Source organism: Neofelis nebulosa, chromosome 9 (assembly GCF_028018385.1).
Source record: "Neofelis nebulosa isolate mNeoNeb1 chromosome 9, mNeoNeb1.pri, whole genome shotgun sequence".
Lineage (NCBI taxonomy): Eukaryota > Metazoa > Chordata > Mammalia > Carnivora > Felidae > Neofelis > Neofelis nebulosa.
The window spans coordinates 89,625,806-89,648,114 of NC_080790.1; the positions used below are offsets into that span (position 1 = coordinate 89,625,806).

Genomic DNA, 22,309 nt, shown 5'->3' on the forward strand with positions numbered 1-22,309 from the left:
TCTTCAGGATTCTGTCATGCTTTACTTTCACGAACATTTTAACAAGGGCATTTTAAAAAAACCTTCTGGGGCGCCTGGGTGGCTCAGTCGGTTAAACGTCCGACTTCAGCTCAGGTCACGATCTCGCGGTCCGTGAGTTCGAGCCCTGCGTCAGGCTCTGGGCTGATGGCTCAGAGCCTGGAGCTTGCTTCCGATTCTGTGTCTCCCTCTCTCTCTCTGCCCCTCCCCCGTTCATGCTGTGTCTCTGTCTCAAAAATAAATAAACGTTAAAAAAATTTTTTTTAAATAAAAAAACCTTCTGAGTGTATTACTTCATCGCAGCAGAGAAAACCATGTAGATGGCTTTATAGGAGACTGGGAACATGCCCATGCTTGTGGCAACCTTGGAAAAGATGTTCTCACTCCTCCTGCAGGCAGGCTGTTTTGTGCTATGGCAGGGCTTTGGGAAGATGGGATGTGTTTTCCCCATTGCTCAGCCTTAGTCTCTCTACCCGTGGAGTGTGGCCAGGTCTGGAGAGACCACAGAGAGAGGTGGTGAGCCCTGGGAAGACGAGCCCAAGGAAAGAGTCTGCTGCGATTGCATTGCAGTTGCAAACTAACCTTCCAACCCCACTCTCTTTCCAACCCCATGCTCCAGCTGCCCACTCCTCAGCCCAGGCTCAGGACCGACCAACGGCCACCGTGTCGCCCCTGCGCACCCAGAACTCCCCGTCCCGCCTGCCCACCGCCAGCCTCAGGCCCCACTCCGTGATGTCCCCACAGCACATCCACCAGCCCCAGGTGCAGACGGTCATCGGGGCCCAGTGCCCCCGGCCGGCCATCCCGCTTACGTCTGCAGCGTCAGCCGTCACACCTCCCAATGTCAATGCCGCCAACCTCAACGGGGAGGCTGGAGGGGGGCCTGTCAGTGGCCTGTCGACATCCAGCCCCACCAACACAGGATGCAGACCAGATGAGAAAAAAAATGAGAAGGTAAGTGGCCCATCATGGGCAAGCCCTGGCCATGGCCCAGCTGGTTATTGTAGCTCTTTGGCACCAGACACCAATGACATTTTGTAAAATGAAGGCTTGAATTAGGGCACCAGGTTCCTGCCCTCGGATGCATCAGGCCTATGACAGAGATGGAGGTCATACCAGCAGAGCAGCTGTCCTTGGAGTGGAATTCAGGCTGTCCTCAGGTTCTGGTAGGACTGACGCAGGCCCAACTATAGAAAAGATATCACTTCCTCAAGATGCCTCTGCTCTATCTGTTGGAAAATCACTGTAATATATTCATTTTGTTAGAACAAGATATTTATTGCCAAGTACCAGGTTATTATTATATTAAATATACAAATCTACTTATGTGCACTGTGAACAGCACCCCCTCCCTTCAACGTATCATCCCTATGCAATCCACAGCCTGTTCAACCACATGGGACAGACTTGTTTTCTACGGAGAAACAAGAGAGGGATGCTGGTCTCATAGTTGGTGTAGACAGCATTTTCAACTATTTTAAAAAAATTTTTTAATGTTTATTTTTGGGGGGCGGGCAGGGGAAGGGCAAGAGGGAGAAGCAGAGAGAGAGGGAGACAGAATGAAAATCAGTCTCCAGGCTCTGAGCTGTCAGCACAGAGTCTGATGCAGGACTTGTACCCATGGGCCAAAGTCAGACACCCAATCAACTGAGCCACCCAGGTGCCCCTCAGCTATTCTTTTAACTGTGAAGAATATTGAGTTTATTTCACAAAAGAAATCCAAGTCCAATGAGCTTGCTGTTGCTACCCAGCTAGACACTGGATTAACCAAGATTAGAATCCAGATTTCAAATCAGTGCTGCCTGACGAAACTATAAATCAAGTCACATACCTAATTTAAAATCTTCTAGTGGCCAATAAAATTGAAAGGCAAAATTCATTTTAATGGTATGATCTATTAAAGCCAATATCCAAAAATATTATCATTTCAACATGTAATTTATACTAAAAGATTTTTGATGAGGTATTTGCCATTTTTCACATTCAGTTTTTGAAATCCAGTGAGACATCTCCAGTGCTTATGGGCCACTGCACTGCCCATTGCTGTATTAGACAGTTCAGACCCACACCTTCAGCTGGGAACTATTCTCTTCATTGGCCTTGCTGTATGAATGATTTATTCTCATTCCCTCTTGGCTTCACCACATTGTGTAGTTCTTTTAAAACCTTTCTATATAAAACTAGTCTTTTGACTAGAGTGTGCTTGCCAGGGTTTTGGTGAGCCCCACAACACTAGATGGTATATTCAAGGCAAGGACAGCCTTTCCTGTCCTTTGGGGACAGTACCAAAACCAGTGTTGACTGTCCAGTCCACATGCCCAGGGTGCCCCAAAGGCATGCCCACCAACTCACCTGCCGTGCTTGGCAGGAGCCCGGATACCTCTCAGATATGTGCACACCAGACTCCTCGGGGCCACCAGATCAGTGCTCAGGCCTCCTTACTGCCTGTCTCATCAGGTCCAGGGGAATGTTATTCTCACACTCAGAAGTGTGGAAGAGGTCTCGGTAACAGCCACTGCTGCTGTGCTCTCAGCCAGCAAAGCTCAAGTCCCCTTGAGATCAACAGGGTTCCCAGGCACGAAGAGAAATGGTTGTTCTGTGTTTTGCGTCCATGTCTGCTTGCAAATCCCTTAGGTCTTGGCCTGCTCCCTTCCACCTTGAAGCCTGGTTAGGAGAGGTAGCTGGGTCTCATCAGGAGGCAGAAGTAGGTGTACAAGCCCACCCTCTTACTTGAACACTCTCCCTGGAAGACTCTATCCTCCAGGCCTTAAACAGGGGATGGACTTGGAAAGGGAAGGACAATAATAGTTCTGTAAACATTTCTGGTTCTTTGACAAAAAATTCTCTCTGTCTGGTTTGCAACACAAAGGGCTTCAGTCTGACTCATGACAGTAGAGCCAAACTAGTAGGAATCTACACTGAGAGAGATACTGTTTGCCGTCTTCACCTCCTAAGCATGTTGCTAAGGAAAACCAGCACTCGACCTACTCTCCACATTCCCAGCCTGTTAGACATTTATCAGGTATTTTATCTTCACTCAAGGTTTACTCTCTACTAACAATTCTTCTCCATCAGCAAACAAGAGTGAGTCCAGGAGACACCCAGAGGGAACCTCTTGATGAAGGGCACCTTTGAAGGAAGCCCCACTCCCAGAAGAAATGCAGCAGATATGTCCACTTAGCTCTGGCAGCAGAAATGCACTGGCCTACACCAGCCTGTATCCAGCTAGGCTCAGGGCTGGGCACAGACGACTCACAGCATGGGGGTGCTGTTCATGCTGTGCTCCCAAGTAGGAAGTGAAATGGACTTTGTGGGCTTAAGTGAGCATATGTTCGTAGGTACAGCAGCAATTGTCAGCATCAAACCCTGGTAGAGAAATACTGTATATTGTTCTTCCACATGTCATGTGTGATTTTCATTTCTCACCTCTCAAACAAAGCAAAACAACCCCAAAAAACAAAAAAACAAAAAAAACACTGGTCTGAAAAAAAATCCCTTCTGTATTCCCAGTTGAATTTCTCCTATTTTATAGTAAAGAGCAAAACATCCACAGTTGTGGTTTCTAGTGGAAGAGCCAAGACAGTGGCTGTTCACCTGAACCTGTCTGGTGTGCTCCAAGCTGGTCAAGTGTGCTGGGGCTAGGGCCTGGCACCCTCGTGCTGCCCCCCGTCCCCCCCCAGGGCCACAACTGAGCAGATGTCACCAACTTTGAAAACACAACACTTGGCCTCAGGTCTGTTTCTGGGGTAACCCCATCACAGACGTGCATATGTCTAATTATGGTGAAAGGATTTTTTAAGAGTAATTTGCAGTATTCTCCAGGTTGTTTCTGTTAGTGAATTTTCCTTTGAAAAAGATGGAGCTCCCAGCCCTGCTTTCCACAGAGACCACAGCACCTACATGTTTTCACAGTGCTGAGTTGTTCTGGAATTCGATCCAGGCCCTTCCAAGCATGTGCACAAGAGAGAACACCATGGCTTATGGGGCTCCTGGTGCCTGAGATAGGGGCAGGGTGATTCTCTCCTAGGAACATGGGAGATTTATTCCCAGGTGTCCCCACATGTAGGGTACAAAGAGGCCCCAAACCTGGCTCGTGTGTGCTGACTGCTGTGCAGAGATCCCTGGGCAGCTGGCCCTTTGCTAGTTCCACCCTCTGGGATTAGGCTTCTCAGCCCTGCTGCAGGCAGGCCTTGCACATCAGCCCTGCTTGGCCTGCTGTTGAGTTGAGGCCTCCAGAGAGACTCAAGTGCTGCCAGGGTGGGGACTCTTTCTATAGACTGGATCCTGAGCCAGAGTTCCTCTCTGGGCCCAGGGCTTTTGTCACAGTGTGCATCCTCCAGCCTCTCTCTCAGAGCCTCTTCCTGACCATCTTCCTGGTATTATGGCTTCCTACCGGAGCTGTCCTGTGGCTGGGCTGCCAGATAACAGCAGCTCCATCCTCCTGGAGAGCTTCCCACTTCCTCCAGTGGTGCCGAGTCCAGCAGTGTGCCCTTATGCCACAGCCCTAGAGCCCACAGTGCTAAAGACTGGAGTGCTCCCTGACACTTGCGTCAAAGGGTAGACAGAGGACAGGCCTGAGATGAGGGAGTTCTGATCTAAGGATTCATTCAGAGCTCTGGACAGCACTAGGGACTCTTCCAAGCACCTTGGGCCATTTGGTCTGACCAAGGATCTGTTCTGCCATGGGACAGATCTACCAGGGATGGCCCTGCATGAAGAGTGTCCCCCCTCCAAGAAGACCTGAGAAGGATGTATACTGTTAAATCACAGGGTACCCCAAGATGGATGGATTCCTTCCTAGTCTCCCAGGTTGGAAACAGTAGAGGCAGCCAGGCCATGGGGGAAACCTTAGGACACAGAGAAGACCCCAAGACATGAGAAAGACCCTAGCATATGGAAGTCATAAAGGTTACGATCATCTGGGGAGTGTCATTGGAGGTCTTCCCATCCAAAGACCTGGGTCTAGTATTTCTGAAGAAGGGACTGGATACAACTTGAGGAGTCCTCTTTTGGTGCCCACAGATCACAGAGTGGAAAGAAAATCTTGGGAGAATTTTAAGAATGATGTGTAATATTTCAGTTAACCCCTTTTCATTTTAAAAAAATCCCTTTTTGTGCTTGAAACAACCATCAATTATCACCTATCATGTCCATCCGTGACTGTTTTCTATTTCTGAGGCCTCATGAACACTTGGCACCAGATGATATGGATCAGTTATCCCTACGGGTTGACTCCGGGGGAAAGTCATCTATCTGGAGGCATAGAGGCCACAGTCAGTGACTAGCAGCAATGATGTGCTGAGGAAGGAAGTGGAAGATTGTGGCCCTCCTGAAGCCATGAAGCTTTCCCTGGCCACCTGGCTAGAAGTCACTCACTCACCCCTCTCTCTTCAGTGTATTCACCCCTCTCTCTTCGGTGTATTATAAGGAAGATTTGTGTGGCCCAGCCAGAGTGCTGAGTCCTGAGGGTCTATAGCAAAGGAAGATTCCACCCCAGCCTGAAGGAACACTGAGTCTAGTACCAAGATGCAGACTGGGAAACAGACAACTGCAATAGAGTATGATAGGTCTGGGGACAGGGAAGCTTCCTGGAGGAGTTCTGCCTGACAGGTAGAAGGACTTTCTAATCTGAGGGATGTGGTCCAAGGGTGAGGAGCCCAGGAGCAGGTGGGAGATAGCAAGACAGCTCTGGAGGGCCTTGAGATCAGTTAGGCACTGCTCAGCATATTGAGGAGTCTGGTATTAGGCAAGAAGATAGGGTTTAAGGTTTAATCAAAGGAGGTTAGCTGTGTTCCTTCCCTTCTCTGAGTTGTGAGCCCCTCAGCCTTTTTCTTCCTACTCAGGTAACTGAATCCCACTTTGTGACAGCCCCTCTAACTGGTGCCATATGTCCATTTAATACTATCCTTGGTGTCAGCGTACCCTTGTGATCACTGGCTACAGCAGTATCTTTCAAACCACATGTTCAAAAGTGACGCACTCATGAATCACCAAACCAATTTAGTGGATTTGGATGAACATTTTTTTATATCAAATAGAATGCACAGAATGAAATAGAATAGCCTAGATCAGCATGCCTAGCACACAGTAGGAATCAGTATATTGGGGGGAAAATGGTGGTTGTTGTGTGCTGAGTCCTGACATTTCCAAAAAGTCTCAGAGCCCTGATCAACAGACCCTGAAGAGTACCTTCCTTCTAGAAAGCATCTGGTGATATTTGTAGACTAAAGGGATATTTGTAAACTAAAAGGAATTGGGAAAACTGTTTCCAATGAGTTTTCATTCCCATGACTATAAGAAATTCTTTACTTTATAGGTCAGAAGAAAGTTAACTTTCTGCATATGGATGAAATAGCTTCAGTTCCACACAGTAATAGAATATTAGAACCAGAAAGAGACTCTGAAGATCTTTTCATTAAACTCCTCTTTTTTGATTATGCTGCTGAGGCTCAGGGATGTTGAGAGGCTCACCAGGTGTTACGTGGCATCAGTAGTGCAGCCAGTCCAAGGACTCTGGTTTCCCGACCCCTGTGTCAGTTCTGCCAGGCTCTGTTGTGCTGACTTGTGGTGGTCTCTCCAGTCTCATGAGGCCGAGGCCTCGGGTGGTTTGGGTTTGTCCAGGAGTCCCACAGTGAGAGGACAGGGGTAGCTATGGGAGGAGGCTGTAGGGTCTGCCCAGGAGAGGGGAGTGTGAGGCTCTGCCTTGTTTTCCACACTGGACTCAACTGCAGCCAGAGCCCATGTGACAGTGAACCACTTGGTCAAATCCACATGGATGGCATGACCTTTCTAATTAAGGCTTTGAGGAGCTGGTCTGAAAGGAACAGCAAACCTGACAGGATGACTGATAACAGCAGCAGCTAGGCCTGGCCAGTAGCAGAGCCAGTATGGGAAATGTGTTGCAGATGAACTTTGAACTTGTTCTTTATTATCTATATCCCACTCATTTAAAAGCATATATATATATATATATATATATATATATATATATATATATATGCTGATAATAAGACATACATTACATAGGGTTACAATTATATTTTCAATGAAAACCCAGGAATATGAAATATAAAGGAAATCTTGAGGGCGAAGCTCTTTAGAACAACCAGGCAGTTTTTTCTAAATTGAAGAATCACTGGTTTATGAATCACTTTCTCTCCATTAGGCTCACTGCAGTAAGCAAGCCTTTACTTGTACTGTTTCTAAAATGCAGACTGGAAGGGGGGCTGCTGTAATCTCCATAACCAACATATCAGTTGCTGCCAGTGTGTTTTCAATTTTGAGATAGGCAGAGGCTCTCCTGCTGTCACACACTAGCTGCATGGGCCCCAGCAACCAAGCCAGTGGTGAGGAGGTGTCCTGCTGCGTCAGTTGACACTTATCAGAGGTGGGGGTAGGGGGCTGACCTCACCAGATCTGAATTGCGCTGTAGGCCTGGTTCTCCCACTGATAGGGAAAGAGTAGCACCTGGCTTGCTTACAGGTCAGGCCCCAATATGCAGAGACCCTCAGAGCAGTGCTGTGTCTCAGGTGTGGCCACAGGGGAAGAGGGTGACTCATGAAGCATGGCTGGGCCCACAGACCCATGTGGCACATCATCATGGGCTTTGGGGACCTTGGCTGCCTCAAAAATGAGTCACTGATGAGTCTGGTGGTCAGTTGGTCGGCTCTGGGCTATGGAAACCCACTTCCTTCTAGGGACTCTCATGCTGGGCAGCTCTGATCACCCTTGCACTGGCATTGGCACTCTGGCTGGGCAGGGAGTCCCTTTCTGACTGCTGTGGGCAACTAGAGCCCCAACAACTTCAGACCTTCTCCTCTTTTCCCTGGGGTTTGTCTGCCTTCTGTGGGATGAGGAAAGCTGGCATGTAGCTTATGAGTAATCTTTAGGCTGAAAATGAACACATCCTGAAAGCATGAACCCCAGCTGTCAAAACACTCTGAAGTTTTACAAGAAACTTATTTTTGGAAGAGGGCATGCTGCTAGAGTGTCACTTCCCTGATGACAAGGGCAGAACTTCTTCCTCATGCCCATCAGGGCACAGACCCCCAGGTGGGACAGGACAGTGGCCTCACCCTGGTCTTGGAGAGCTCAGAGGAAGCCTGAGGCCTTCTTGGGGGTTGGCTGTCCCCCAGGAAGGCACCACAGGGCCAGGCCATTCCCCCAACTTTCCCATAGAAACCCCCAGCTTTTGTTCTGAGGTGAGACTCAATCCAGTGCACTTCCAGGTGTCTTCTTAGTGGGGCACTGGGGACCCTTGCAGGGCACAGATGTGGACATGGAAGTCCAGGTAGCCAGGTGGCCTGCACAAGGCCATGCAGCTCATCATCAGTGGGAATAAAGCCAGCCCCTTGGTGTTCAGGAGAGGGCCACTTCCTCTCCTCTGCCTCTATTGGACAGCTTCTCCTATTGGGACCCCAGGGTATGTGGGCATGAAAGAATGCACAGACTGATTAATGAGCACAGAGGGTGTGCCTGGGGCACAGCTGTCAAGTGTGAATCAGGGCCCTTCTATGTATCAATCATGTGACCTTGAGCAAGTTCCCTCACCTTTCTGTGCCTCCATTTCCTCATCTGTAAAATGAGGATGATAGCACCTACCACCCTGACTTTTGGGGAGGAGTAAATTAGTTAATCTCACAAATGCTCAGCCTAGTATTTGGAATAAAAATTTTGGAAATCATTAGTAAGAATTTGATATAATTGAAGGTCAGATTCCTTAAGAATTATGAGATAGATATAGATGTAAAACTTGTATCCCTGACGCTTCTAATAAAAGATGAAAAGGGCATTTGATTTTGCAGTTTTAGAAAAAAAGACACTTAACATTGCCAAATGGAGAGATGTAGGCTGCTCCAAAATGAACCTCAATTGATTGGTGTAATCTATTAGTAAAATGGTAATTATTCATCTCCTCAGCCACTGGAGGTTCCATTTTCTGGTTTATTTTTCCTGTGACCACTGAGAAACATAGATATAAAGGGTTTTCTTAGGTGTCAATTTTGTACCTGACATTTAGCCTAAACAATGTCAACTGCAAAGCATGAAACCAAAATTCGTTTTTAAAATTGTAATAAACTAGCAATGGAAAAGAATTTGTGATTACCAGTAATAGCCACGGGGGTTCTGTCATTCTCCCCAGAGGGCAAAGTTCACCATAACTCATTAAGATTGTTGGGGGATTTTACACTCTAGTGGCACATGATGTAGCCCTCCCGGACAACAAAGAGATGACTGTGGCAGCAAGGTCAGTGATGTAGATTGTAGGCGTGCAAGTGGCCGAGAGCCATGGAACGCACTTGATTCCCATAGCAAGTTTATATTCTACCGTACAAAATTCTACCATTATTATTGCCTCCCTTTTCATGACATATCTTCATATTGCTCATAAAGACAAGGTGTTTTTTTCATAGTCTTCCCTGCCTAGGGAAAAACTCAGCTGATGGAATCAGTTAAAAAGTAAAACATATACACACACCCCATAAACCACACCAGAAGGTAGTGCTTGCAGAGTAGACGCAATAGGATGCCCTTCCCAGAAGGCAGACAGTGTCAGCTTGATGGGGCATCTCTAATATTCTAGAGAACTTGTGAGTGCTTTTCCATCTTGTCACATAACTGAGAGCAATGATGAGAAAGAACAGAGTGCTGGTGTCATCATTTTGTTTGCTGTGATTTTATTTTGTTTTGTTGGTGCTCCCACACAGGCAGTGGTGGTAGAGGCGAGGGAATTGTGCCATCACTTCCAGATAAGACAACTTTATACCATTTTTTCCCTCTGGGGTAAAGTCACTCTTGGGGCAGACTTGATTTTTGTTTACCTGGTGTTTTATGTGCTTATTTCCAGGCCATATCTTAATAAATTACAAGACACATCTGCATATAGCATGAGAATGAAGTTCATTAATCTTTTTAGAAGATTCACGGTCTTTCTGTCCATCTCAAGCAGAACTAATGGGTCAACTTAATGAAAACGTTACTGCTTTCTGATCTCTTTGTAATGCCAGCAGTAATGGCTAGATTACTGGCTTGCATCAACTGCCTTTGGACTCTTAGTTCTCTCCTTCACTTTGTGTCACCCTAGACAAATCCCTTAGACTTCAGTTTGCTTAATATTAAGATAGGAATAATATCTTCTGCTATTAAAATATTAATTATTGGTTTGTATCAGTCAGAATTCCCTAGAGGAATAGAACCAATATGAAATATAGCTATAAATATTTGTTTTAGTAATTGGCTCACATGTTGAATGTGGAGGCTGGCAAGCCCACCTGTGGGGAATGCCACAGGCTGAAAACTCAGGCAAGAGTTGATGCTGTAGTCTTGAGGCATAAATTTTTCTTCCCTAGGAAGCCTCAGATTACTCTTAAGGCCTTCAGCGGATTACAAGAGGCCCACCCATATATCCAGGCACTTAGTCTAATTAATCTCTTTTACTTAAAGTCAACTGGTGATCACATCTACAACATATTTTCACAGCAACGTATGGACTAGTGCTTGACTAAACCATTGGGCAATGTAGCCAACCAAGTTGACACTTAGAACTAACCATTACAATTCACCCTCTCTCAACTTGGCACTTGTAGCCATCTCTGTAAACCATACTTAGTATCCAAATAAATACAACAGTGAAGTTATGCTTCTGCCTACTATGATACATCTATCCTGTATACAACTGAAAATGCACTAGCCCTTACACCAGAGGAGGATGTAAAGTCCTTAGGCAATGTTCACTTTTCTCCTTGATATCCTGTAACTTAAATACTGTGATATAAAGTTAAAAATATTTGAATACTATAATATGAAGTCAGTACAACTTATCTTATATGATAAGGGTATAAGAGAGGAAAGAAAAAGATTATACACACACACACACACACACACACACACAAACATATTCAAAACAAAACAAAGAGAAAATTCTCATGACTATTACAGTCATTGTTTCTGTAACTGGTCATATCTGGTATTTATAACTACCTTCTTCCATGATGCACCCCATATTCCCTTTGCCTTCAGCAAGCACCTCAGTAAGTTGTCATTCCTTATCTGTAGGGTGACCCAAATATTCATTCCTGAAGGGTCTGGGCCCTTAGCAGTACTGACTGAACTGGGTTGTTGTAGCTTTCCATTGACCATAGTCACAGGACATTGTAATACTAAGAGACACACCTCTATTGTGCAGTACAGCCCAGTTTTCCCTAAACTAAACCCTACATCTGACTGAAATAGTTACAGTAAGGATCAGTCACTGAAGCCAGTAAAATAACTACTTTCTTTGCCTGTTTATTCAGTCATGAGGAGTCCAAAATGGTCAAATGGGAGTCTTAACTTCCAGTTCAATAGGATTGTTGTTGTGCCTCGTGATGGAAGCACTCCTACCTTAGAATCTAAGACCTCTAGGCCCACACAGCATAGAGTCATGGGGGCACAAATAGAAACTTTTGCTAGTGGGCCTCCAGGTGTAACAGCGTATGGTGCCATTCCTATTTCCACCCTCCTGATTCCCGGCTATAGGAGAAACAGCACCAGCAATTGGGTGCTGACTTGGAGCACATACAGCCTCCTGGAGAACCTTGCCCCCAAACCTGCAAGGTATTGCCACCCAGCTGGTATTGTAACTGGATCTTCAGAAGGCCATTCTGTGAAGCCAACTTCTTTAAGATAGGAACAAAGTGAGACCAGTGAATTCCATGAGTCTGGACCTGTTGCCACACTTCCTTTGTTGTGAAGTGAGTTCCTTGATCAGAAGCAATTGCTGTGTGGAATATGACAATGATGGATAAGCCATTCTGAAATCCACAGATAGTAGTTTGGGCAGAATTGCTTGCAGGGAAGGCAAGTCCATATTCAGAATAAGTGTTTCAGTAGGAACAAAATGCTGCCCATCTCATGATGGAAGGAGACCAGTATCGTAACCCTGTAACCAGTATCATAACCAGGTAGCTGGCTGTTCACTCCAGAGAATGGTTCCATATCAGGAGCTCAGTGCTGATCTCTACTGCTGGCAGAATGGGCATTTTCAGTGCCTATAACCAAGTTGTCCCTGATGAGTGGAAGTCTACAATACTGGACCCATACATGACCTCCACCCTATAACAATAGTCACTTGACAGGGCTGGATAGGGAAAGAGGATGACTGGTATCCAGAGAATGGGTCATTAAAAGCCTCCTCTGCTGAGGTCAGCCTTTGGTGAACATTCACACAGGACACACATTCTTTTCACATTTTTTGCCCATTTATAGAGCTCTATCCATTTACCACTTTCCCAGATCCCCTTGTCACCAATTTTCTAATCATGTTTCTTCTAAGTCATCACCATCCAGCCAAACCATTAACTATAGCCTATGAATCAGTACACAGTAACACCTCTAGCTACCTCTCCTTCCAAGCAAAATGAGCAATTGGATGCACTGCTTAAAATTCTGCCCGCTGGAAGGATTTCTCTTCACCACTGTCCTTCAAGGATGCCCCATAAAGGGGCTACAGCACACAACTGTCCACGCTTACATGGAGCCTGCATATCTTACAGAACTGAGTCTTCTCTTCCTCTTTCGACTGATCATAGGAACTCCCTGTGAGGCCACAGGTGCAGGCTGGGAGAGAGAAGACCATGTAGCAGGAGCTGGACCATGGGTATTGAAGCCACTTCATGTAACTTACTCGTGCCTAAGGGCCTGCTTGGGCTTGTTCATGTATATACCACCTCCATCTGATGATGGAGTGCTGCTGTGCACATCCAGCTTTATAATTTGGTGGGTCAGGTAACACCCAATTCCTGGTGGGCAGCTCAGGCCACGCGATAACTTGGCGGCTCAGGGTTAAGTGTTCAGTCTCTACTAAGACACAATAACAGGCCAAGAGTTGTTTCTCAAGATGAGTACTTATTTGAAGAGCTTGGCAAGGCTTCACTCCAAAATCCTAAGGGCTGTATTTCACCTGTAGGAGCCCATCAGATGCTCTGCACAGCATCCCTCTCTGCCACTGCCACTCCAAGCACCATTGGATCTGCTGGATCACATGGCCCAAGTGGCAGAGCAACTTGCACAGTAGTCTGGACCTGCTGTAGAGCCTTCTCTTGTTCTGGACCCCACTCAAAACTAGCAGCTTTGTCAGATCACACAGTAAATGGGCTGGAGTAGCACACCTAAGTGGGGATTATGCTGCCAACAAATCCAAAGAGGCATCCTAGGCACTGGGACTCTTGGTTGTGGGAAGGGCTAGGTGCAACAACTTATCCTTTACCTTAGAAGGGTTTCTCAACATGCCCTGCACTACTGGGCCCCTAGCAGTTTCACTGAAGTAGAAGGCCACTGAATTTTTGTTGGATTTGTTTCACACCATGTGACATGCAAACATCTTGCCAATATGTCTAATATCCAATAAGCCTAGTGCTCAATAGTTCCAATCAGCATAATATCACCAATGTAATTGATCCATGTGATATCTTGTGGAACAGAAAGGTGATCAATTATGACATAGAGCTGGAGAGCTGATGTACCCCAGAGGTAGGACAGTGAAGGTGTATTGCCAGCCTTGCCCACTGAAAGCAAAAGTGCTGGTGGTCTCTATGAACAGATATGGAGAAAAAAGCATTGGCATGGTCAGTAGCTGCATACCAGGTACCAGCAATGCATTAATATGCTCAGGCAAGGAGACCACATCTGGTACAGCAGCTGCAATTAGAGTTAATACCTGATTGAACTTAACAAAAATCCATGTCATTCTCCAAGCTCCATCTGTCTTCAGCACAGGCCAAATAGGAGAGTTGAATGGGGATGCAGTGGGACTGCATCCCTCCGGTCCTTGATGGTGACATTAATCTCTGCAGTGTCTCCAGGAATGTGGTATTGCTCCAGGTTTACTCTTTTCCTGGGTGGAGGCAGTTCTAGGGGCTTCCACTTGGCCTTTCCCACCATAATAGCCCTCACTCTACAGGTCAGGAACAAACATGTGGATGGATTCTGCCAGCTGCTGAGTATGTGTATTTCTATTATGCACTCCAGAACTGGGGAAATAACCACAGGACAGGTTTGAGGACCCACTGGACTCACTATAAGACAGACTTGAACTAAAACTCCATCGATCACCAGACCTCCATAAGCCCCTACTCTGACTGGGGGACCACAGTGATACTTGGGGTCTCCTGGAGCCAATGTCTGTTCAGAGCCAGTGTCTAATAGTCCCTAACAGGTCTGATTATTTCCTTTTCCCCAGTGCATGATTATCCTGGTGAAAAGGTCCTTTCGGGGAGATCTGGGAGAAAGAGTCACAGCATAGCATCCTTCCTCAAGAAGACCCAACTTGCCCTTCATTGAAGGATTTCTGGGTCTCCAAACCCTCAGTCTGGGAATTGATAGAGAAGTCATGACTCTAGTTAAACTTCAGAACACTTCTGTTTATACAGCTCAAGTCAGGATTTAGTAGATTTTCCTGCTCCTCCTCTGCTGGGGCTACTGCCATCCATGATCTTGCCACAGGTCTGTGCAAGTCAGACTATTCTGACTGATGATTGGACTCCACCATCCATCATGGCAATGACGGCCATCTTGTTTTTGTCAGTTAAGTGCTGCCACATGGCTTCTGCCCACTCAGGATCCATGTCATCCCATTGATCAGGCTTCCTAATTCTGTGCCATACTTCTCACTGTAAGGTTTGGTCAATGTGGAAGAGTGGCCAGAGTTCTTCGAGGATTCTGAAGCTTTTCTCACAAATATGTTCCTCACAGTGGGTGTGGAAGGTGTGTCATCCTGGGATGGGTGAGCAGGTCTTACATGACAAATCCACTCAACACTCCAGTCTCCCTAAACTTTTAGGTACCTTTCTCTACAATATATCAAGGCAGGAGGCATTTCAACCTAATTTACTGTTTGCCATCTTTTGGTCCATGTTTCAGCCAGCCAACCAAACTGTTAGAGCCCTTTCTAATGCCATGGGCTACAATATTAAGTCCAGAACTTCTGTTCAGTTGTCCCACATGAATAAATTCAGCATTAATTTTATGTTTCTTTCACCATTATCCTACACCCTTAATATCAATCCCCACACATATTCCTCAGATTTATTTCTGTATAAATTGTAAAAGTCATGCAGTTCTGTCAGAGTGTAGCATACTTCCTCATCGATAAAACTTAGCACCTCACTCTTTGGGGCCTTCTCAGACTTGAGTGTCGTTATAAGTCTAGAAGTAAAGAGAGGTGGTAGAGGTGGGTTCTGAGGATCAGCAGTGTCTTCTTGCAAGGCAACTGCCTCAGGGGAAGCTGTAATGGGCTCCTCAGTGAAAGGAAGGTTAACCTCCTCAGGACTGGAAGTGCTCTTCTACTGGCAGAGAAGACTTGGCAGAATTTAGGGGTTCAGTGTCCCGAGCTTTATCAGAATCTAACCATGTGTTCCTGTTCCAATTTTCAGGATCCCATTCCTTTCCATTCAGTGTCCTCACTTTAACAATGGACGTACTGTAAAGTTGGGCATTCAATCTGCACAGTAATTCAGTCACTCACAGGATGAAACTCTGGATTTAATGTTCAGAAATCTCAGCTCTGGGGCTACAGGGGATCAGGGTTCCTTTCAGGGCAGACATAGAAACTGTCAGGTTATCTATGTGTCGCTTGACCTAGGAATTTGAAATCCTAGACTCATTTGTCCAGCCAGTTAAGAGCAGTTAGGAGCAAGGCCAGTTAAGAGTAATTGGCCAATCGTATTAAACTCATGAGTTTGACAACAATTTTCTAAGGTATCATATACATTATCACCCAGAACCTTGCCTGTTAAAAGTATTTGTTAGGAGTGTCCAATGGTGATATTTTGTGTATCTCTGTTGGCACATCATACCATGGATGGTCGGTCACTATCCTCTTTACCACTGAAATAGAGTCATAGGGCTTTGAATATGTCAGCTTAAAGAACCAATTCTAGAAAACACAGAACTAACTCAGAAAAGTCATATTTAAGATTCTATTCCTCTAACACCACTCTCGGTACCAAAATCTTTGTCATTCAGGGTTCTCCAGAGAATTAGAACCAAAGGAGTTGGCTCGTGATTGTGGGGACTGGCATGTCTGCAATCTTTTGAACAGGCCAACAGACTGTAAGTTTGGGAAGAGCTGATGCTTCAGCCTTGAGGCAGAATTTCTTCCTCCCCAGAAAACCTCAGTTTTTTCTCTTAAAAGCCCTCAGCTGAATGGATGAGGCCCATCTACATTATGGAGGGTAACCTCCTTCATTTAGAGTCAAATGATTGTAAATGTTAACCCCATTCACAAATACTTTCATGGCAACATTGTGTTAGCATTTTACCTAACAGCTATTTACACTAGAGTCTAGCCACGTTGACACCCAAAAGTATCCATAACTGTTAATATCAGTGGAAAACTATTAACTGATTAGGTGAACCATTACTAAAAATGTCCAAGCATAGTATTATTTAAATAAAAGTATGAAAGATGTTGCCAAGGCTGGTACTTTATTTTCCAAGATTTCACAATGAATATGTTGATAACAGCTATTTCTTATTTATAGCTCTACACAGAGTCATCACTGAGTGATTTGGGAACTAGGGCTTAAACTTATTATGTGAAGCTACAAGTAAAGTAAAATGCATCCTGTGGGGGCAGGGAGATATAAATCACTTCAGATTTCTGATTATTGTGTAACTTGGTAACAAATCTATACTTAGGAAGCAATGGGGAGGAAGCCATAAATTTCCCAGGGCTTACAGAAAAGGATGGTGTCACTATTGGTTTCCACGGCAATCAAGCTGTTTAAACCACTCAGTACCTTAGAGAGACACTGCTTCAAATATTTATATTAGGAAAATACAAAGATCATTAACAAGGATGCCCAAAGGGTTACTTGAGAGATGCAAGAAAACTGTCCATTTCTCAGCCTAGACAGCTTCTTGTTCCCAGATTGGGACCCCTGGGCTCCCTCAGCACTCTCTGATTCCCTGAGCTGGGCTTTCAGGATTCTCAGAGCTGGAGGTGAACATAGATAAGCCAGGAAGTGAACATTCACAGTCTTCTCTCAGGAAAAAAAACCTGTATAAAGTGCTCCTGGAAAGAGGTCACTAAGAGCAGATACAGACAGCCTCGTATAGAAGTGCCCCAGGTTCACAGACTTAGCACTAGAAGGGAGCTTATGTGTCATCTGAGTTAAAAGGACCCACCAGGCTTAACTAACCCAGCAATCCTATCTGCAAATTACTTAAGAGGGATCACTCGGGTTCTGCTAAAACACCTGTAGGAACAGGGTACTTACTATTGAAGGAAGAAACCTGTTCTATGACTGAACTGACCTGTTGCTGAAAACCCCATCTTCTTGTTGAGTCACAATCTACAGAGTCCAAACACTTTTCGCAGATATAAATACACAATATATGCACATGCATACACACATTCACATGCATGTAAATATACACACATATATGGACACCTACATGCACACAGATATGTACACATGCACACACACTAACACACATGCACACACAGTTACACACGTGCACATGTGTGCACATGCACACACTCGTACATGCAGTAACGTAAACATACATACGTATATATGCACTCACATACATAAATACACATCTTGTGGAGTTGATCCATGGGTGTAGTTCTGCCACCTCACAGTCCATTTCCTCTTCTAAAAATAGCCCCTCTGGTATTGTAAGTCACCCTCCCAAATATTTTTTTTAATAGACTTTATTTTGTACATCTGTTTTAGGTTCACAGCAAAATTGAACAGGTGGTACAAATATTTCCCATTACACCCATCCCTGTACATCCTCAATTATCAATACCCTCCCCAGATGGTCCCTTTGTTACAACTGTTGAATCTAGATGGACACATCATAATCACCCAAAGTCCATAGTTTACGCTAAGTTTTGCTCTTGGTGCTGTACATTCTTTGGGTCTAGACAAATGTATAGACATGTATCTACCATACAGAATAGTTTCACTGCCCTAAAAATCCTTTGTGCTCCACCTACTCATCCCTCCTCCCCCAAGCCGTGGCAACCACTGATTCTTCTACTGTCTCCATGGTTTTGCTTTTTTCAGAATGTCATATAGTTGGAATCATACACTATGTGACATTTTTCAGACTGGCTTCTTTCACTTAGTAATATACATTTAAGGTTCCTCTGTGTCTTACTATGGCTTGATAGCTCATTTTAGAATAAGATTTCATTGTATGGATGTACCACAGTTTTTTATCCATTCACCTACTGAGGGATTCTTGATTGCTTCCAAGTTTTGGCAATTACAAATGAAGCTGCTGTAAACACCATGTGCAGGTTTTGTGTGGACATAAGTTTTCAACTCATTTGGGTAAATACCAAGGGGTGTGATTGCTGGATCATATGGTAAGAACATGTTTAGTTTTGTAAACTGTCAAAACTATCTTTCAGAGTGGCTGTGCCATTATATATACATACCACATCTTCTGTATCCATTCATCCTTCAATGGACACTTGGGCTGCTTCCATAATTTGGCTATTGTAAATAATGTGCTGAATGATGTATAGAATTATTGAATCACTATTTTTACACCTGAAACTCATATAACACTATGTTAACTATACTGGAATTAAAATTAAAAACTTAATAAAATTAAAAACAGAAAACAAAAACAAAGTGGACTGAACCATTTTACATTCCCACCAAGCCATAAGTGAGAGTTTCTGTTGCTCCACATTCTCACCATCATCTGGTGTCATCAGTGTTTTGGATTTTCACCATTCTAATAGGTGTGTAGTGGTATCCTCTTATCATTTTAATTTACAATACCATGATAACTTAGGATGTTGAATATATCTTCATATGTTTATTTGACTTCTCTATATTTTCTTTGGTGAAGTGGTCAGATCTTTCGCCCACTTTTTTAATCAGGTTACTTGTTTTCTTACTGTTGAGTTTTAAGTGTTCTTTGTATATTTTAGATAACAGCCCTTTATCATATTTGTCTTTTGCAAATATTTTCTCCCAGTTTGCGGCTTGTCTTCTCTTTCTCTTCAGTGTCTTTTGCAGAGCAGAAGTTTTTAATTTTAATGAAATTCAACTTCTCAATTATTTCTTGTGTGAATCATGCGTTGAGTGTTGTATCAAAAAAGTCATCACCAAACTGAAGGTCACCTTGATTCTCTCTTATGTTATCTTCTAGTTTTGTAGTTTTGTCCTTCACATGTAAGTCTGTAATCCATTTTGAGTTAATTTTTCTGAAGAGCATAATGCTTTGTCTGGATTATTATTTTTTTTCTGGCACATGGATGTCCAGTTGTTCCAGCACCATCGGTTGAAAAGACCATCTTTTCTCCATTGTACTACATTTGTTACTTTGTCAGAGGTCAGTGGGATATATTTATATGGGTCTATTTTGGGGCTCTGTATTCTGTTCCACTGATATATTTGTCTGTTCTCTTGCCAACAATTTATCTTGATTACTGTAGCTTTACAGTAAGTCTTGACATTGGTAGTATCGGTCCTCCAACAATATTTTTCTTCAATATTGTGTTGGATATTCTGGATCTTTTGATTCTTTATATAAACTTTAGAATATGTCAATATGCACAAAATAACTTTCTGGAATATTGGTCAGGACTGTGTTGAATCTATATGTGAAGCTGGGAAGAATTGACATCTTGGCAATACTGAGTTTTCCTATTTGTGAACATGGATATATCTCCAATTATTTAGTTCTTTGATTTCATTCATCAGAATTTTGTAGTTGTCCTTATAGACCTTGTACATATTTTGTTAGATTTATACCTAGGTATTTCATTTTGGGAAGTGCTACTGTAAATGTATGGTGCTTTTAATTTAAAATTTCAGTTGTTCAGTGCTGGTATATAGGAAAGGAATTAACTTAGGATCCTGCAAACCTGCATCTTAGTTCCAGGAGTTTTTCTGTCAATTCTTTCAATTTTTCTCTGTAGATAATCATGTCATCAATGAACAATACAGTTTTATTACTTCCTTCTCAATCTGTATACCTCTCATTTCCTGGTCTCATCTTACTGCATTAGCCTGGACTTCCAGTTTGATGTGGAAGAAGAGTGGTAAGAGAAGACACCCTTCCATTCTCACTTTGTTCCTGATCTCAGCAGAAATGCTTATAGTTTCTCAGCATATAATGCTAACATTGTACCTACAGCTAACAGGTAAGGTATTTTGGTAAATGTGCTTTTTTCAGGTTGAATAAATTCCCCTCTATTCCTAGTTTTCTAAGAGTTTTAATCCTGATAGGTATTAGATTTTGTCAAATGTTTTTTTTTCTGCATCTATCGATATGATCATGTGATTTTTTTTCTTTAGCCTGTTGATGTGATGGATTGCATTAACTGATTTTTTAAGTTTATTTATTTATTTTGAGACAGAGAGAGAGAGAGAACAAACCAGCAGGGGAGGGTCAGAGATAGAGGGGGACAGAGGATCTGAAGCAGGCTCTGTGCTGACAGCAGAGAGCCTGATGCAAGGCTCAAACTCCAGAGCCGCAAGACCATGACCTGAGCTGAAGTCAGACACTTAACCCACTGAGCCACCCAGCATCCTGCATTAACTGATTTTTTAATGTTGAGCCAGCCTTGCATACCTGGGATAAATCCCACTTGGTCATGGTATATAATTCTTTTTATACCTTGTTATATTCTATTGACTAATATTTTGTTGAGAATTTTTACATTAATGATCATCAGAAATATTGGCCTACAGTTTTCTTGTATATTTTTAAATCTAGTTTTGTTATTTGGATAATGCTGGTCTTGAAGAATGGGAAAATATCCCCTTGGGAAATATCCCCTCTGCTTCTATCTTCTGGAAGAAATGGTAGTGAATTGATATAGTGCTTCCTTAAATCTTTGGCAGAATTCACCAATGAGCCCATCTGGGCTGGTGCTTTCTGTTTTAGAAGGTTACCAATGAATGATTCAATTACTTTAATAGGTGTAGGCCTATTCAGATTGTCTGTTTCTTCTTGGGTAGGTTTTAGCATATTGTGTCTTTTAAGGAGTTGGTTCATCTCTTGTAAGCATAAAAGGATTCATAATATTTCCTTATTACTTTGTAATGTCCACAGGATCTGTAGTGATATCCCCTCTTTAATTTCTGACATTAGTATTTTGTGTCTTCTCTTCTTTCCTTAGTTTGCTTAGCCAGGGGCTTATCAATTTCCTATTTTCAATTTCACTGATTTCTGCTCTATATTTTTTTAATTTCTTTTCTTCTGCTTACTTTGAATTCAATTTGTTCTTCTTTTTCTAGTTTCCTAAGGTAGAAGCTTAGATTATTGATTTTATTTTCAATTTTTATTTTATTTATTTTTATTTCTTGAGAGAGCCTGAGCACACTTGCATGTGTGCAAGCAGGTGAGGGAAAGAGGAAGATGGAGGGAGAGAACCTTAAGTAGGCTCCATGCTCAGCACGGAGCCCAACACAGGATTTGATCTCCTGACAATGAGATCATGACCTGAGCCAAAATCAAGAGTCGGATGTTTAAATGACTGAGCCACCTAGGTGCACCTAGATTTTAGATCTTCTTTTCTAATATGTGCAATCAATGCTATAAATTTCCCTCTAAGCCCTGCTGTCACTAAATCCCACAGATTTTGATAAGTTATAATTTAATTTTCATTTAATGAAAATATTTTTAAATTTCTCTTGAGATTTCTTTGACCTGTGTTTTGCTTAGAAGTGAGTTGCTTAATCTCCAAGTATTTGGGGATTTTCCAGTTATCTTTATGTTATTAATTTCTACTTTAATTTCATTGTGGTCTGAGAGCAGACATTGTATGATTTTTATTTTAAGTTTGTTCAGGTGTGTTTTAGAGCCCAGAATGTGATCTATTTTGGTGAATGTTCCATGTGAGCTTAAAAGGAATGTATATTCTGCTGTTGTTGGATGAAGTAGTCTATAGATATCCATTAGATCCAGTTGATGGATGATGGTGTTGAATTCAACTGTGTCCTTACTATTTTATGCATGCTGGGTCTGTCAGTTACTGATAGGGGTGTACGGAAGTTTCTAACTAAAGACTGTTCAAAATCTAGATTAAACAAATACGGATCACAAAACAATCCTAACGCAGTGGGCCTCGCAACACCCTAGACATTTATTTATCCCAGAATTGTTTCGTGAGTACTATGTCTCAGGTGTGTTTCTGGGCATCAGGACCCAGTGGTGAACAAGGCAAGCAAGGTCATTGCCCTTCTGGAGTTGACGTCGTGGCGGGGGAAAGATAAACATGTAAGAAAAGAATTAACAAATATCCTTACAGGTCCTTTAAGCAGAATGATGAGAA

At 43.4% G+C, this 22,309-nt stretch overlaps 1 protein-coding gene across 2 annotated transcripts in view; it reads left to right on the top strand.

Annotated features, from left to right (window-relative positions):
- SH3RF3 (SH3 domain containing ring finger 3) overlaps positions 1-22,309 on the top strand; it is a 374,110-nt gene that overhangs the window by 311,767 nt on the left and 40,034 nt on the right. The window contains exons 8-9 of one of the 2 annotated variants that reach the window (XM_058684637.1): positions 638-972; positions 3,094-3,451. In XM_058684637.1, coding sequence (XP_058540620.1) covers positions 638-972; positions 3,094-3,153 — 395 coding nt within the window. In that variant the 3' untranslated portion in view covers positions 3,154-3,451. Of the gene's footprint in view, positions 1-637; positions 973-3,093; positions 3,452-22,309 lie in introns of those variants that run through there. The other variant, XM_058684636.1, reaches the window with a different exon arrangement.